The 16,282-nt window shown below is 52.0% G+C and overlaps 1 protein-coding gene across 3 annotated transcripts in view; it reads right to left on the bottom strand.

The window, feature by feature from the left end:
- HIP1 (huntingtin interacting protein 1) overlaps nt 1-16,282 on the bottom strand; it is a 125,809-nt gene that overhangs the window by 54,931 nt on the left and 54,596 nt on the right. For 2 of the 3 annotated variants that reach the window (XM_084764577.1, XM_084764579.1), the window contains exons 2-3: nt 2,611-2,674; nt 270-412 (exon numbers count right to left, since the gene is read on the bottom strand). In XM_084764577.1, coding sequence (XP_084620703.1) covers nt 270-412; nt 2,611-2,674 — 207 coding nt within the window. Of the gene's footprint in view, nt 1-269; nt 413-2,610; nt 2,675-8,553; nt 8,653-16,282 lie in introns of those variants that run through there. The other variant, XM_084764578.1, reaches the window with a different exon arrangement.

Raw genomic sequence — 16,282 nt, 5'->3', positions numbered from 1 at the left:
CTTCTCCAATTCCTGGCTCTCTTGAATAAAATAGTTTCAAAGATTCAATTCCAGGGGCCGAAGAGATGCCCTCTTGTGGCCTTGTCAGACACCTGGACACATGTGGCACACGTGCGCACGCGCACGCACACACACACACACACACACACACACACAAAAACTTATCTTTAAAGCTTCGATTCCTGCCTCTGCTCACTGGCAGGAGCAGAAACTGGGCTTCACTGTCCCCGCATGTGCCCCTGGCCTCCCCTGCAGCCCCAGGAACTCACGTTTGGATGTCCATCTCGGAGGAGTTTGTGGAATACGTGGCAGAACTTCCAGCACAGCATGGCGTTGCTGGAGAGAGGCAGTCGGTTGACCACAGACCAAAAGGTCTGTGCCCCTTTCTCATGGTGGGTGCCCAGAATGCATGGTGAGGGGAGTCAGGGAAAACAAAGGCTTCGTGGATGAGGTTATGGAGCAGGGACACTGCTCACTGGCAAGACACCCCACCCCCCACCACCTGGGTTCTACAGCTTTGCCCTGGCAGCTTGGAAGAAAATACCTCGTTCCCTATTTTATAAGTTTCCCCTAAAATAGAACTGTCATCTGCCCAGGTACATGCAAAGAAATCAGAGGGCAACTTGTTGGAATCAGTTCCACTTGGGGTCTTAAGGATTGAACTCAGGTCTTCAGGCTTGGCGGCAAGCTCCTTTATATCTGCTGAGCCATCTCACTGGCCCCCCACCACATATCTTTTTGAGACAGGGTCAGCATTTAAGTAGCCCAGGCTATCCTGAAACTTAGTATGTTAACTTCTGATCCTCCTGTCTCCACCTCCAGACTTCTGAGGTTACAGATTTATGTGATGCTTGGGCTGGGACCGAGGGCTCTGTGCATGTTAAGCAAGAGTTCTGCCATCTGAACCACATCCCCAGACCCCTGCCCTGTTTTTGGTATCAATGAGACAGCATCACTCTGTAGCCCAGGCTGGCCTCCGACTCATAGCACTCACCCTGCTGTTTCCTTCCAGTGGCTGAGATTGCAGGCATGTGCCACCATGGTCCCCAGAAGCGGAAGTGTCTTGAGAGAGTGAATCCCTTTGTAATCTGCACATGTGGCCCTGGGACCAGGGTTGGTCTTGGCTTATCATCTCTGGGTCAGCCAGCTGTGGGATGGGACTCTTGGGACCATTGCCAACATTTTTCACACGAGGTTTCCTCTTTCACTTTCTTGTTTGGGTGGTTGGTTTTTGCTGTCGGGACAGGGTTTCTCTGAGTAGCCCCTGGCTGTCCTAGAACTCGCTCTGTAGACCAGCCTGGCCTGGAGCTCACAGAGATCCACCTGCTTCTGCCTCCTGAGTGCTGGGAATTAAGGTGTGAGCCACACCACCCCGTTAGTTCCTCTTTCCCTTTTGCTTTGATTTCGATCACTGTTCACGCGTGTGCCATGCCTGTGTGCGTGTCAGGGGAGTGTGCTGTGGCACATGTGTAGATGTGGGAGGACATTGAGCATCTTTCTCTCACTGTGGGTTCAGGCCTGCCTCACAAGGCACAGGCCTCTGTGTGCTGAGCCAGCCCGGGAAGCTTTCTTAGATATTTTTAAAGGGAGAGTATAAGCTGGACCTGGTGACACACACCTGCAATCCCAGTGGGACCTTGAGGCGAGAGAATCTCAACTTGGGGGCCATCCTGGAGGACACAATGAAGCCTTATCTTAAAACCACCACCCTTGCAACTCATCAATAAACAATGGAGGCTGGTCAGGCGGTGGTGGCTCACGCCTTTAATCCCAGCACTCGGGAGGTGGAGGCAGGTGGATCGCTGTGAGTTCGAGGCCAGCCTGGTCTACAAAGTGAGTTCAGGACAGCCAAGGTTACACAGAGAAACCATGTCTTGGGGGGAGGGGGAAAGAACAATCAAAGAAACCAATGAAGGCTGGAGAGATGGTTCAGTGGTTAAGAGCACCAGCTGTTGTTCTTGGATTCTGGTTCCATTCCCAGCACCCAGGTAACAGCTCACAGCTGTCTGTAACTCCAGTCCCAGAGGATCCAATGCCCTCTTCTGGCCAACATGTAGACTCCAGGCACGTGGTGCATTAGTCACATATGCAGGCAAAACACCATAACCATAATGCATACAATAAATAAGCAAATAAAAACATTGAACATAGCCCAGTTGGTGAGCAATTTGCACAGTATGCATGAACCCCACCCCAACCAGGTTTCACCCCAATACTGCACAAAAACTGAGCATTGGTGGTATCTGCCTATCATCCCAGCACTCGGGAAGTCAGGAGTTCAAGGTTATCCTTAGCTACATAGTGAATCTGAGGCCAGCCTGGGCTACATGAGACTCGGTCTTAAAATAAATTTATCTAACTAACTAGAAAAGGCCTGGGCTGGATGGGGTCCCAGGACCCCTAGACACTGCCAGGCTGGGGTACCTGGTGCTCGTGCTCTCTGGGTCTGCAGCGATATCAGACCCAGAAGTGGCTTCCATCCACAGGCTCCTGTCCCTGGCAAGGGTTACTCTTCCTGTTGCCGCACGAGAAGCCTCCTCCTGACCTCAGTTCCCACCATTTGACCCCCTTCCAGGGTCGGCCTCCCAAGGATCCAGTCCAAAAGGATATTCCTGGCATGTTTTTCCTTCACGGCCACTTCCTGCGTATTAATGGCCTTATTGACGCTGACGGTCTGCGAAAACAAGATGGGGGAGGGGGAAGGGGATGAAATAAATAAGCCTTTAAGAGGGACTGAGACCCTCCCAACTTCCCGCCCCTTCCTCCTCCCTCCCACGCCCATCCCCCTCCTCCAATGACCCTCGGTGTTGCTAAGGGTCCTGGATGGTCTCAGGGCTCTAGACCCTCTGGAGTACCCATCTTGGGGGGTTGGAGGGATGGGGTGGGGGGGCGGGCAGTGCTGAGGTGGGCAGCACTCCCAGACCAGCTGTCCCAAGGGAGCGCGCTTTGCTGCCTGGCATTGGCTGTGCCCAGCTGCTGCACCCGCCTGCTACGCGCTGGCTTGGCACAACGGCATGGTAATTAAGGGGCCACACAAAGGAAGGCTTCTTCATCCCCAGGGAAACATTATTCCTCAGAGTACAAGAGGAAGAGACGCTGATGTCAGGGAGCCACTGTGGCCTGAGACCCGCCTGCCACCCCTCTGCCGCTTGTAAACCTTCCCACCCAGGGGGGGCTGTGGCAAGTAAAGGTGCTGACAACTGGGGTGCCATTCCCAGGACCTCCATGATGACGGAATGGGACAGCCCAATCTGTAGAGGTGTCCCCTGACCCTCACACAAGATCTGTGGCAAGTACTTCTCCCCCAAATAATACATGAAACAAAACGTCCGTGGGGTTTCCTTAGCCCCCCATCCACTCTTGGGGTCTTCCAGCTTGAGGGCCAATCACCTTTCCTTCCTTAATCGCGCAGAACGACATGAAATTACTCCTTCCCCGTTGTTTTCAAAAATCACGACTCTCTTGTTAATTTGAACATGAACACGTTAGCAATGTGCATAAATGCTAAACGGCATCATAGTATCTAGGCTATTTTGTTGTTTTTGGTTTTTCAGGACAGGGTTTCTTTGTGTAGTCTTGGCTGTCCTGGACTCACTTTGTAGACCAGGCTGGCCTCGAACTCTCAGCGATCTGTCTGCATCTGCCTCCCGTGTGTGCACCATCACGTCCAGCTGTTAACATTTTAAAAAAGATTTATTCATTTCTTTTTAAAAAAGTGCATGTATGTGCCTGTCTGATTGTGGGTATGTGCACATGAGTATAGGTGCTGGAGGAGGTCAGGGGGTGTTGGGATCAGTTGTGAGCCGCCTGATGTGAACACTGGGAACTGAACTCCAGTAAGTACTCTACAAGAACAGTACTTATGGGGGCTGGAGAGATGGCTCAGAGGTTAAGGGCACTGACTGCTCTTCCAGAGGTCCTGAGTTCAACTCCCAGCAACCACACGGTGGCTCAGAACCATTGGTGCCCTCTTCTGCAGGTGTGCATGCAAGTAGAACACTATATACATAATATTAAATAAATAAATCTTTTTTAAAAAGAACAGTTCATGCTTTTAACTGCCAAGCCACCTCCCAAGTCATTGTTGTTTGTCTTTTTTTTTTTCCTAAAGCTTTATTTATTATATATACAGTGCTCTGCCTGCATGTACACCTGCAGGCCAGAAGAGGGCATCAGATCACATTGTAGATGGGTGTGAGCCACCATGTGGGTGCTGTGATTTGAACTCAGGACCTCTGGATGAGCAGTCAGTGCTCTTAACCTCTATGCCATCTCTCCAGCCCTGTTTGTCTTTTCTAAAAAGTTTTTTTTTTAAAATTACATTTATTTATTTCACTCATTGTCTGGGTGGACTATGCCCTCTTTGTTTTACTTATATGAGCCTGCCTCTGCCTTCCAAGCGCTGGGATTAAAGGCCTGTGCTACCACCCCACCAGCGCCCAGCACTTACTTTTAGATTTTTGAGGCAAAGTCTCACTAAGTTGCTTAGGCAGCCCTTGAACAAATGCTGCACCCCAGACAGCTATTGATCTAAGACCCTTCCGGCTCCCCTGCCACCCCATCTCAGTTTCCTAGAGTAAATGGGATCGCGGGCATGCCCCACCAGGCCTAGCTCCACACAGTCATATTAACTGATGTTTTTATATCTAAAGAGTAGGTTCTCAGGAGCTAGAATACATAGTGAAAATGTTTTGTTTGGAGCTGGAGAGATGGCTCAGTGGTTAAGAGCGCTGGCTGTTCTTACGATGGACCCAGGTTCAATCCCCAGCACCCACACGGTGTCTTTCAACCACTTGTAACTCTAGCTCCAGGGGATCCGATGCCCCTTTCTGTCTCTGTGGGTACCAAGTACATACACAAAGCCCAGACATACACGCAAAGCATCCATACACAGAAACATCTTTTTAAGAAATTTTGTTTTTCTAATTTTTTTTTTTTTGGTAGGGTGGGAGTTCGAGACAGGGTCTCTCTGTGTAGCCTTGGCTGTCCTGGACTCACTTTGTAGACCAGGCTGGCCTCGAACTCACAGCGATCCACCTGCCTCTGCCTCCCCAGTGCTGGGATTAGAGGCGTGCGCCACCACCTCCCGGCTTCTAATTTATTTTTTAAACCTTTCACACACACACACACACACACACACCCACACTCACACACACACACACACACACACACACACACACACACACACACTACTGGACTGTCCTGCTTCCAACTTGGTTAATACAGCCAGGAATGACCTTGAACTTCTGATCCTTCCGCTTGTACCTCCTGAGTGTTTCCAGTCCTGATTTATAATGGTGCTGGGACCCCAAACTTCACGTGTACTAGGCAAACGCTCTTCTAACTGCGCTACACCCCAGCACCCTAAATCTTCACTTTCAAAAGCAGGTGATGGCGTGGTACCTGGTGGCATATCTATAATCCTAATACTTTGGAGGTAGAGGCAGGAGGATCCCTTGATCTTCTTCAGAGGCATCCTAAGCTCCTTAGGGCACTCAAGGCCAGCCTGGGCTACATGGGACCCTGCCTCAAAACAAATAAAACTAAAAAGCTGTGTGACGGACAGTTGGGGGTTTCTTCTCGCAGTCACAATCTTTTTCTACTCAGCTACCACCAACCATTGACCCCTCATTCCCTGGAGCAAATCAGTGGCAGAATCTAGGTCACGTCACCTGTCAATCACCTCTCGTCTTGATGGTGAGAAAGAAAGACTGACAGGTTAAAGCCAGATGAGGTCACCACTGTGTGGGAGAGGTTCACAGATATAAGGACAGTGTGACTGGTGCTGGGGCTTGCTGTAAATGAGGTGTTACTAGCGTTGCAATTACGGGGTCGCTGCCTCCAAGGCTGGGGTCAGCACAACTGAGAAGGACATGGTCTAGCGCTGGATTTGGGGAGGAAGCCATGTTTTAGTTGAGTTTCTCATTCCTGAGACAAATACTTAACAAAAGCAACATAAGGGAGAAAGGGCCAATGATAGCTCACAGTCTGAGGGCTCACAGTCCATCATGGCGGAGAAGGCATTTAGAGGCATGAGCATGAGGCACCTGGTCACATGGCATCCACAGGCGGGAAGCAGAGAGAGACAGATGCTGCTGCTCAGCTCACTTCTTTTGATTCAGGCCAATAGGATGCTGCTGTCCCATCTAAATTAACTCAACCCAGAAATTCCCTCACAGACAGGTGCAAGGGCTGGTCTCTGATGGTCCTAGGTCCTGCCAGGTTGACAACAGATACTAACTCCCGAACCAGCAAGATGGCTCAGTGGGTTAAACGAGCTACCACTAATCCCCTCGACCTGCATGGTAGGAGAGAACTGACTCCAAAAAACTGACCTCCAGGGCTGGAGAGATGGCTGAGGTTAAGAGCACTCACTAGCTACTCATCCCAAGGTCCTGAGTTCAATTCCCAGCAACTACATGGTGGCTCACAACCATCTATAATTAGACATGGTGTCTTCTGGCCTGCAGGTTTTACATGCAGGCAGAACATAATACATAATGAATTAATCTTAAAAAAAAAAACTGACCTCTGACCTTCACACATGTACACAAATACGTCACTATACGTCACTCCTGCTCGCTCTCGCTCTCTCTCTCTCTCTCTCTCTCTTTCTCTACACACACACAGAGTAAGTAAATGTAAAATGAAAATACTAATCACTTGGGGCACTTGTAAGCCTACCTGACCTAGATGTTACCCCATATCTGCTCCTGTAGCTAGGGTGCGCGCCCGCATGCACGCGCGCGCGCGCGCGCGCGCGTGTGTGTGTGTGTACTCACAAGAGCTCCTTCAGTGTTGCCAGTGTACCTGACACTGTCCTGGCAATATTAACCAGTGTGGAGGAGCCTATGAATCAGAGGCCTTGCCATGGTTCTTGGCTACAGCTCAGCTTCTGTAACCAACACGGCCACTCGGGGCCCTGAGGCCCAAGGCAGGTCTCAGCGTCCACACTCTCCAGTTTTCTGTTTTGTTGGGACAGAGTCTCCTTTGTCCCAGGCTGGCCTTGAACTCGCTATGCAGCAGAGGATGACTTTGACCTTCTGATCTGCCTCCACCTCCTAAGGGCTAGGATAGCCCACCACCACGCACCACCGTGCCCTGTGTTAGCTGGTGCTTAGCTGGAATCCACAGCCCTCACGCACACTAGGCAAGTGATCCACCAACTGCGCCGTATCCCCAGCGTCCCCCCCGCCCCCTTCCCCAGCTTTGAGACAGGATCTCACTAGTCCAGGCTGACCTTGAACGCACACTCCTCCAGCGTCAGTGTTCCTGCTGCTAGGATTAACAAATATGCACCACCACGTCTGGCTCAGACAGGTCTCTTTACAACAAGCTGTGATGTGGCCAGGCTTGGAGGTTGCTGGCCTGTAATCCCAGCTGAAACATGGGGGTGCTACGTTCAAGGCCCGCCTGGGCTACAGAGTGAGTTCAAGGCCATGCTAGGCAATTCTGTCACGGGTAGGGGCAGCTCTGGGTTCACCCAGAGCCCTCAGGATGCCAGTCACTTTTATGGTTCTGAGGCAGACGTCCCATTAGGACCAGTTTGCTCAGATGACACCCTCATGTCCCATCCTACGTCACACATGCTCCTATATCTACCCTTATCACAAAGGCTACGTTTCGGGGCTGGTGTGAAGGCTCAGCAGTAAAAAGTGCTTGTTGCTAAGCCTGCCAACCTGGGTCCAATCCACAGAGGCCACAGAGCAGACTGCTGCAAACTGAGTTCAAGGCCAGCCTGGTCTACAAAGCCAGGTCCAGAACAGCGAGGGCTACACAGGGTAACCATGTCTTGAAAAAGAAAGGGAGGGGGGGGGAACAGGCTGAGGAAGATGCCGTGCAAGCATGAACCCCAGGTTGAATCCCCTGCACCCGCATAAAATCCAGATGTGGCAGGTACCTCCTAACTTCATTACCCCTTCGAGGAAACACAACACAGAGGCAGAGACAGGCAGATCCCTGGAGCTCACAGGTCAGAAGAGCTCCGGGTTCAGTGAAAGTCTGAAAAAACAAGACAGAGAGCAACCAAAGAAGGCACTAGAAGTTGACCTCTGGCCTACATACAGACACAGACACACACAGACACACAGACACACACACACACACACACACACACACACCCCTGCACAAACACATCTACACATCACACATCCACGCACACACACACGAACATACAACACACAAACCCACACACATCTATACATCACACATCCACATGAACATACAACACACACACACACACACACACACACACACATACACACACACACACACACACACACACACACACACACACACACACACGGCTTAGGCTCTGGTTTCTCCTTCTGTCTGGCCCCACACCTTCTGAAACAGGACGGGATAAAATCCCCAGGCCTTACTGCTCCCCAACAGCATTCCGTCGATGCCCAGCCACTGAGGGAAACCATTTGGTCTGGATGGCTGTTTTTTGTTTTTTGTTTTTTTCCTGCAGGCAGATGCCAGTGCGAGCAGGGGGTGGGGGTGGTGCTCCCGGGGCAGAGAGGGTGGAAGTTGGGGGGCTCTGGGTCTCACCTCTGGAGGGGGGTCTAGGTTTGAGAACATCCTCTGAGAACGCGCTGTTCTCTTTACTCCGCTGGAGTCACACGGGACCTAAGGCCAGCAGTGGTTCTCCTGAAAGAACCGCATTGTCCCACACTTCCTGGCCCAGCTGGCCCTTGTGTCCCCAGCTGGTCCCCGAGAGCCAATTATCAGCGGGCACCGCAGGAAGGGAGGCTTTCTCTCAAGTTCTCTTCCTCCCTCTCTGGTCCTCTCTATTTACAGGCTCCCTCCAGGCCGACTATCCTGGATGTGACCAATGGGAAGTTTCTGGACCTTTCTACTAGAGAGGGCAGTGGAGCCTGGGCAGGCTTGCGGGGCTGACAGGGCATTGTCCAGGCACGTGCACAGCTCTGGGCAGCAGCCCAGCCTTAGGAGCTACCAAGGCCAGGCTAGCTTGCCAAGGCTCCATAGCAGGAGTAAGCAGAGAGGATGTGCCCTGAAGCAAGATGTAGCTGAGGCAAGGGGCCAGAGGAAGACCAACTGCTGAGGAAAGAAAGAAAGAAAGAAAGAAAGAAAGAAAGAAAGAAAGAAAGAAAGAAAGAAAGGGAAAGGAAGGGAAGGAAGAAAAGAAAAGGGGAGGGGCGGGGAAGAGACAGAAGACAAAGTACAAGAAATGTTTAAAAATTTAAAAAGGAGTTACTGCTGTAGCTCAGTGTTAGAGCACCTACCTAGAATCTCCCAGTGAGGGGCTGGGGGTGTGGCTCAGTGGTAGAGCACCTGTCTAGACTCCCCCAGTGAGGGGCTGGGGTGTGGCTCAGTGGTAGAGCACCTGCCTAGAATCCCCCAGTGAGGGGCTGGGGTGTGGCTCAGTGGTAGAGCACCTGCCTAGAATCCCCCAGTGAGGGGCTGGGGTGTGACTCAGTGGTAGAGCACCTGCCTAGAATCCCCCAGTGAGGAGCTGGGGTGTGGCTCAGTGGTAGAGCACCTGCCTAGAATCCCCCAGTGAGGGGCTAGGGTGTGGCTCAGTGGTAGAGCACCTGCCTAGAATCCCCCAGTGAGGGGCTGAGGTGTGGCTCAGTGGTAGAGCACCTGTCTAGAACACCCCAGTGAGGGGCTGGGAGTCATAGCCCCTACCTAGAATCACCTGGGGGCTGGCTAAGTACCTGTTTTGCATGCAGTAGACCCTCAGTTCAATTCTCATATTACATAAAAATAAAAAGAGGGGGCTCAAAAGACGGCTCAGTGGTCAAGAGCCTGGCTGCTCTTCCAGAAGACCCAGGTTTGACTCCCAGCACCTACACAGTGGCTCACAGCTATCCAAAACTCCAGTTCCATGCGATCCAGTGCCCTCTTCTGGTCTCTTCAGGAGGCAACCACACACACGGTGAACAGAAGTGAATGTAGGCAAAATACGATACAAAGAAAAGAAGAGAAAGCTGGGTATGGTGGCACACACCTGTAATCCCAGCACAGGGATTAATCTCTGCCCAGGAAGAGGAAGGCAAATTGCTGTGAGTTGTTTGAGGGCAACTTGGTCTACAAAGAAACTCCAGGACAGTCAAGGCTACACAGAGAAACCCTGTCTTGAAAAACAAAAACAAAGCCGGGCGTGGTGGCACACGCCTTTAATCTCAGCACTCAGGAGGCAGAGGCAGGCGGATCGCTGTGAGTTCGAGGCCAGCCTGGTCTACAAAGTGAGTCCAGGACAGCCAAGGCTACACAGAGAAACCCTGTCTCGAAAAACCAAAAAAAAAAAAAAAAAAAAAGAAAAAGAAAAAGAAAAAAGAAAAAAGAAAAACAAAAACAAAAAAGGAAAAAGAAAAGAAAACAGAAAAAAGCAAAGTGTTTGTGCCTCACGCTTCTCCTAATTGTTTTTGTTTCCTCTCCCCTTCTCCCATTTCCTTTTCCATTTTTCTTTTCCTCTTCCCCTTCCTGCTTTTCTGTTTCTCTTGCTTGCTTCTGTTTGACAGAAAATACTCAGTAAACCCCGAGCAGGGACAAACAGGAGTCAAGCTAGGGATGAATGGAAAGCCGGCGTGAGCTAGTGGTGACCCCACGTATGTAGTGTGCTTCTGAACGGCCTCGTGGGATTGGCGACACGTACATTCAGGGCGGGTCTCTCCCGCTGTAATCCATCTACTCTAGACACTCCAGGCCTCACACACAGGCCGGGGAGCTGGCCTTCCAGGTCATTCTAGACCCTCTTGACAGCATCACTCATTGGGCCATCTGCCTGGACGAGGCCCTGCAATCTCTCCATCATCTTTACACTCACTACTGTCCCAAAGTCCTTCTGCGAGTGGCCACACTCAGTCTGCTATGCTGTGAAAAAATATCCCCCATGGGGCTTATGTGCAAAAAATACTGGTCCCCAGCTGGTGGCACTGTTTGGGAAGGTTGGGGTCCTCAGGAGGCGGGGGCCAGCCTTGAACCATTATAGCTCAGCAACGGGATTCTGTTCCTGTCAGTCATGCCTTCCCTACAATGATGGCGTGTGCTAGAATAAACCCTTTCTCCTTTAAGTTGCCTTTCTTAGATTCTTTTTTTTTTTTTTTTAAACAGCAACAGAAAAGGAACCGTCTTCCTTCCCGAAGCCAATCTGTTGAATGGGGTGGAGATGAGGTCTTCCTGGAGGAAGTAGTCCCTGGGTGTTGGGCGTCATAACCTTGAGGTTATATAGCCCAGCTCCACTTTCAATCTGATCTCTCTGCTCTGTGGTCCACACTGAGAGGAGGGGTCCTGACCACAGTTCCTGCCGTTGTGAACTCAGCTACACTTTCCCATCAAGGTGGGACTGTGTCTTCTCAAAACCGTGAGCCAAAACAGACCGTTGAGCCTTAAGCTCTGTGTCAGGGATTTGGTGACAAAGGCAGACGAGTGAGGCACAGCCTGAGATAACGATTTCCACACTGCTGACCGTATCCGTCGCCTGGGCTTCTGCAGAAGTCGTTCCAGATGGACAGGGCTGGGTTGTGTCTGCCCTCAAACCACCCTGTCCTCCCAACTGCCCTCTTCCCTCTTCACGGCCTCTGCCACACCCCATTTCCAAGGCTGGTGGGAGCTTCGCTTCTCTCTCCTCCGGGAAGGACCCACAGTACCTTCACACCAACAATCCACAAAATAAAGTAGGGAGAGAGCTGAGAGGGGTGGCACAGGAAGCTCTCGGGTTCTAGCTCCATCCCTCAGAGAGCTGATTCACCAGTGACCCTCTGTCCCGTGACTGAGGCAGGAAGTACTTGCTGCAAGCCCAGCAATGCCAAGGCCAGCCACTTCTCCCTCCCAAACATCCTCTGCCTTCCTAACTCTTATTCTAATTCCACAACAGGCACCCCTACCTCACACCCTTATTACTGTAGAATCTGAACTTTATCTCTACCCACACAGAGTCAGCTCTCAATAAAGTAGCAAGAATGATGTTGCTAAGGGTGGAAGCATGGCCCAACAGTAGAGCACCTGCCTAGAATGCCCCAGTGAGGGGCTGGTTGTGTGGCTCCGTGGTAGAGCACCTGCCTAGAATCCCCAGTGAGGGGCTGGGGTGTGGCTCCGTGGTAGAGCACCTGCCTAGAATCCCCAGTGAGGGGCTGGGGTGTGGCTCCATGGTAGAGCATCTGCCTAGAATCCCCCAGTGAGGGGCTGGGGTGTGGCTCAGTGGTAGAGCACCTGCCTAGAATCCCCCAGTGAGGGGCTGGGGTGTGGCTCAGTGGTAGAGCACCTGCCTAGAATCCCCCAGTGAGGGGCTGGGGCATGGCACAGTGGTAGAGCACCTGCCTAGAATCCCCCAGTGAGGGGCTGGGGTGTGTAGCTCAGTGACAGAGCCCCTGCCTAGAATCCCCCAGTGAGGGGCTGGGGTGTGGCTCAGTGGTAGAGCACCTGCCTAGAATCCCCCAGTGAGGGGCTGGGGGTATGGCTCAGTGGTAGAGCCCCTGCCTAGAATCCCCCAGTGAGGAGCTGGGGTGTGGCTCAGTGGTAGAGCCCCTGCCTAGAATCCCCCAGTGAGGGGCAGGCGGTGTGGCTCAGTGGTAGAGCACCTGCCTAGAATCCCCCAGTGAGGGGCTGGGGTGTGGCTCAGTGGTAGAGCCCCTGCCTAGACTCCCCCAGTGAGGGGCTGGGGTGTGGCTCAGTGGTAGAGCACCTGCCTAGAATCCCCCAGTGAGGGGCTGGGGTGTGGCTCAGTGGTAGAGCCCCTGCCTAGAATCCCCCAGTGAGGGGCAGGAGGTGTGACTCAGTGGTAGAGCACCTGCCTAGAATCCCCCAGTGAGGGGCTGGGGTGTGTAGCTCAGTGGCAGAGCCCCTGCCTAGAATCCCCCAGTGAGGGGCAGGCGGTGTGGCTCAGTGGTAGAGCCCCTGCCTAGAATCCCCCAGTGAGGGGCAGGAGGTGTGACTCAGTGGTAGAGCACCTGCCTAGAATCCCCCAGTGAGGGGCTGGGGTGTGTAGCTCAGTGGCAGAGCCCCTGCCTAGAATCCCCCAGTGAGGGGCAGGCGGTGTGGCTCAGTGGTAGAGCCCCTGCCTAGAATCCCCCAGTGAGGGGCAGGAGGTGTGACTCAGTGGTAGAGCCCCTGCTTAGAATCCCCCAGTGAGGGGCTGGAGTGTGGCTCAGCTGGAGAGCATTTTCTTAGTATGGGCCAAGCCTAGGGTTCCACCCTCAGCACCACAAAGAACGAAGAGTTCAACTCTTCCTACTAGCAGATGTCTGGTCATTTTTGACCCAGTCAAGAGTCAAAAGGACACACCTGTCAGACAACCGAGAACAAGAACCCAATGAAGACAACATAGACCCGAACAGCTTCCAAACAAATTGACCTCTTTCTTGTCTTCAGGGAAACAGTCTGTACTGGCTGCTCAGATACCATCTGCCAGGCCCCTAGGATGCACTGCTGCCCTCAGTAAGAATGGGCCCTCACACAGACCTACCCCAGTGTGATGCCTACAGAGGCGGCATTCTCTGCAGGCTATTCTTTAGGAAGTCAGGTAGTGGCTGGATGACCTGGCTCCCATTTAAGGCATTATCACGATAGGTGACACGCTGGGAGGGGAACATTCCAGAGGCCTAAACTCTAGCCCCCACCCTCCCATATACACATCATCCAGTCTTGTCACATCATCCAGTCTTGTCACCCTCCACGGCCACATTCACAGCAGTCACATTCTACAACGTAACAAAACAGAGGCTCCTGGGGTCTCGTCAGTCTATGACTTATGCTCCAGGGGAAACCACACATGTCACACCTCCTTTTATTTATTTATTTATTTTTTCCTTTTCTGGCTTTCACACTGCTATGTAGTTCAGGCTAGCCTGGAACCTGCTATGCTTAACCAAGAATGACCTCAAACTGTTGATCCTCCAGTTGCCTCCACCTCCCGAATGAATGCTGGGATTGTTAGCATCCGCCATCATGCCTGGTTGAGTGCAGCCTTTCAGATCGTGCCCAGAACCATGCAAGCGCTCTGCCAACTGAACCACATTCCCAGCCCCACAGTCTGGAACTCTGTGTAGCCCTGGCTGTCCTAGATTCATTTTTTAGATCAGGCTGGCCCTCGAACTCACAGCAATCCGCCTGCCTCTGCCTCAAGTGCTGGGATTAAAGGCGTGCGCCACCACGCCCGGCCCAGTCTGGAACTCTTCATTCTCCTGTCTCGTCCTCTAAACTAGCTGGGGTTACAGGCATGTACCCCCATGCCACAGAAGAACATTCCACACGTGAGGAAAGACCCCAGCTAAAGACTGACAAGAAGCAGCCAGGCGGTGGTGACGCAAGCCTCTAATCAGAACTCTGTGAGTTCAAGGCCAGCCTAATCTATGGAGTGAGGCCCAGGACAGCCAGGGCTATACAGAGAAACCCTGTCTCAAGGGGGAAAAAACTCAACAAGTATGAGCACACCCTCTTTTTTTTTTTTTCTTTTTAAGTAAATGTAACTTTTCTTCATGGAAAATAGGAATTGACACCGAGCGAAAACTAAGAGAGTACTTATTCACCTTACAAAAGAGACTGCATCACATGCCTTTAAATAGCAATCTCCGTTAGTACATTTAAAATTGGGTTGCATTTACAGAAGTGTGATTTACACAAAACCACATCTGTTACATAAGGCGCAGAAAAAGAGCTGCCCTCCCATGTGGCCTCTAACTATGGAGCCCGCACAGCCCAGGCAGCTACTCAACACCACTCTCACCCAAGATGAGGAGTAATCTCAATCTCAGTAAGTCTGCAGGGGCAACCCCAAGTCTTTGGTCTCCTTCAAACTCGGAGAAGCGGTGCCAAGTCTTTTCTGCATTCACCCACACATTTCTTTAATGCATGTAATGCAACTGGGGTCGCTTGGGTCCCTTCAAGGACTAAATAAACGGTCCCTCTTAGAGGCCGTGAAAGACCAGGAGGAAGGAACTGCCCGCGGCTCCCTAGGGCTCAGCGGTATTTTTGCTGCTTTCCTGAGGCAGAGCAAAGGGGACCTAGCTGGAAAGACGTGGTGGGTCAGAGTTGGCTTGTTTCACTCATAATGTGTTTGCACACTTGGGAGTCACCAGGTCTAGTGGATGGGCACGGGTGGCTCAGAAAGTAAGGGCTGTGCAAACTTCCAGGGACAGCATCTTCAGGGGCAAAGAGGAAACCAAGCTAGGGGAGCGGGAGAGGGGGTGGGAGGTGGGGAGGGATGTAGGGAAGCACAAGGGTCCTCACCTTGACCAGTTTCCCCTTTCTCCCCTCCCCCAGCCTCTCCCCTCTACTCCCGTGATCCACCACCAAACAAAACATAACAAGCTACAGTAAGACCAGGCACATAACGTCACAACTGGGTTTCAAATCACTATGAAACACAGTTCCGGGCATGTCTGTGAGGAAATATATAGATTGGGTTAATCAAGGTGGGAAAACAAGACACTCCCTGGATGCGGTTCACACCAGCCCATGGGCTGGGGCTCCCAGCTGAATAGAAACGAGAAAGTGAGCTGAGCACCAGTGCCTCCCTACCCCTCACCGGCATCCCTGCGTCCTGACTGCGGGACTGCGGATGTCATCTGACCAGCTGCTCCACCCTGACTTACCCCACCCCACACACCAAGATGGGCTGTGATGTGCAAACAAACCATTCATTTCGAAGCACCTTTGCCAGGTAGTGTGTCACAGCAAAAGTTAATGAGATGGCCCAGCTTGTGAACAGCAGTCACACTTTGAACCCAGATCTCTACAGAGCACCAAGTTCATCCGATCCTCCCTCTATCCTTCCTGGCTACTTGGCTGTCTGCAGCTTAATTCAGCTAGAATCACCTGGGAAGAAGGCGCCTCAGTCAGCTGAGGAAATGCCTCCAGCAGATTGGCCTGTGGGCGTGCTTTTCCTTGATTGCTGTGGGAGGGCCCCGCCCACTGTTGGCAGGTGGGCCCAGGCAAGTGGGCCTGGGTTTACAAGAAAGTGGGGCTGAAGGGATGGCTCAGCAGTTAAGAGCACTGGCTGCTCTTCCAGAGCACCAGAGTTTGGTTCCCAGCACCGAACTCAAGTTCCAGGGGATCCAATGCCCCCTCCTGGCTCTCTTTGGGCAGCAAGCATGGATGTGGCACACATACACAAATATAACCAAAACACCCATACATTTAAAATTAAAAATAAAAGAAGGAAGAACAAGAGAAAGCCAGGAGAACGAGCCAGTAAGAAGTGTTCCTCTGTGGCCTTTGTTTCAGTTCCTGCCTCCAAGTTCCTGCCTTGGGTTCCTGTCTTCCCTCTATGGTAAGCCTCGCTGCTCTGTGGTTACAGTGTTCATCACAGAAAGCA

This window comes from Acomys minous (genome assembly GCF_964271855.1).
Source record: "Acomys minous genome assembly, chromosome: 16".
NCBI lineage: Eukaryota > Metazoa > Chordata > Mammalia > Rodentia > Muridae > Acomys > Acomys minous.
This window is presented reverse-complemented; position numbering and strand designations above follow the sequence as displayed.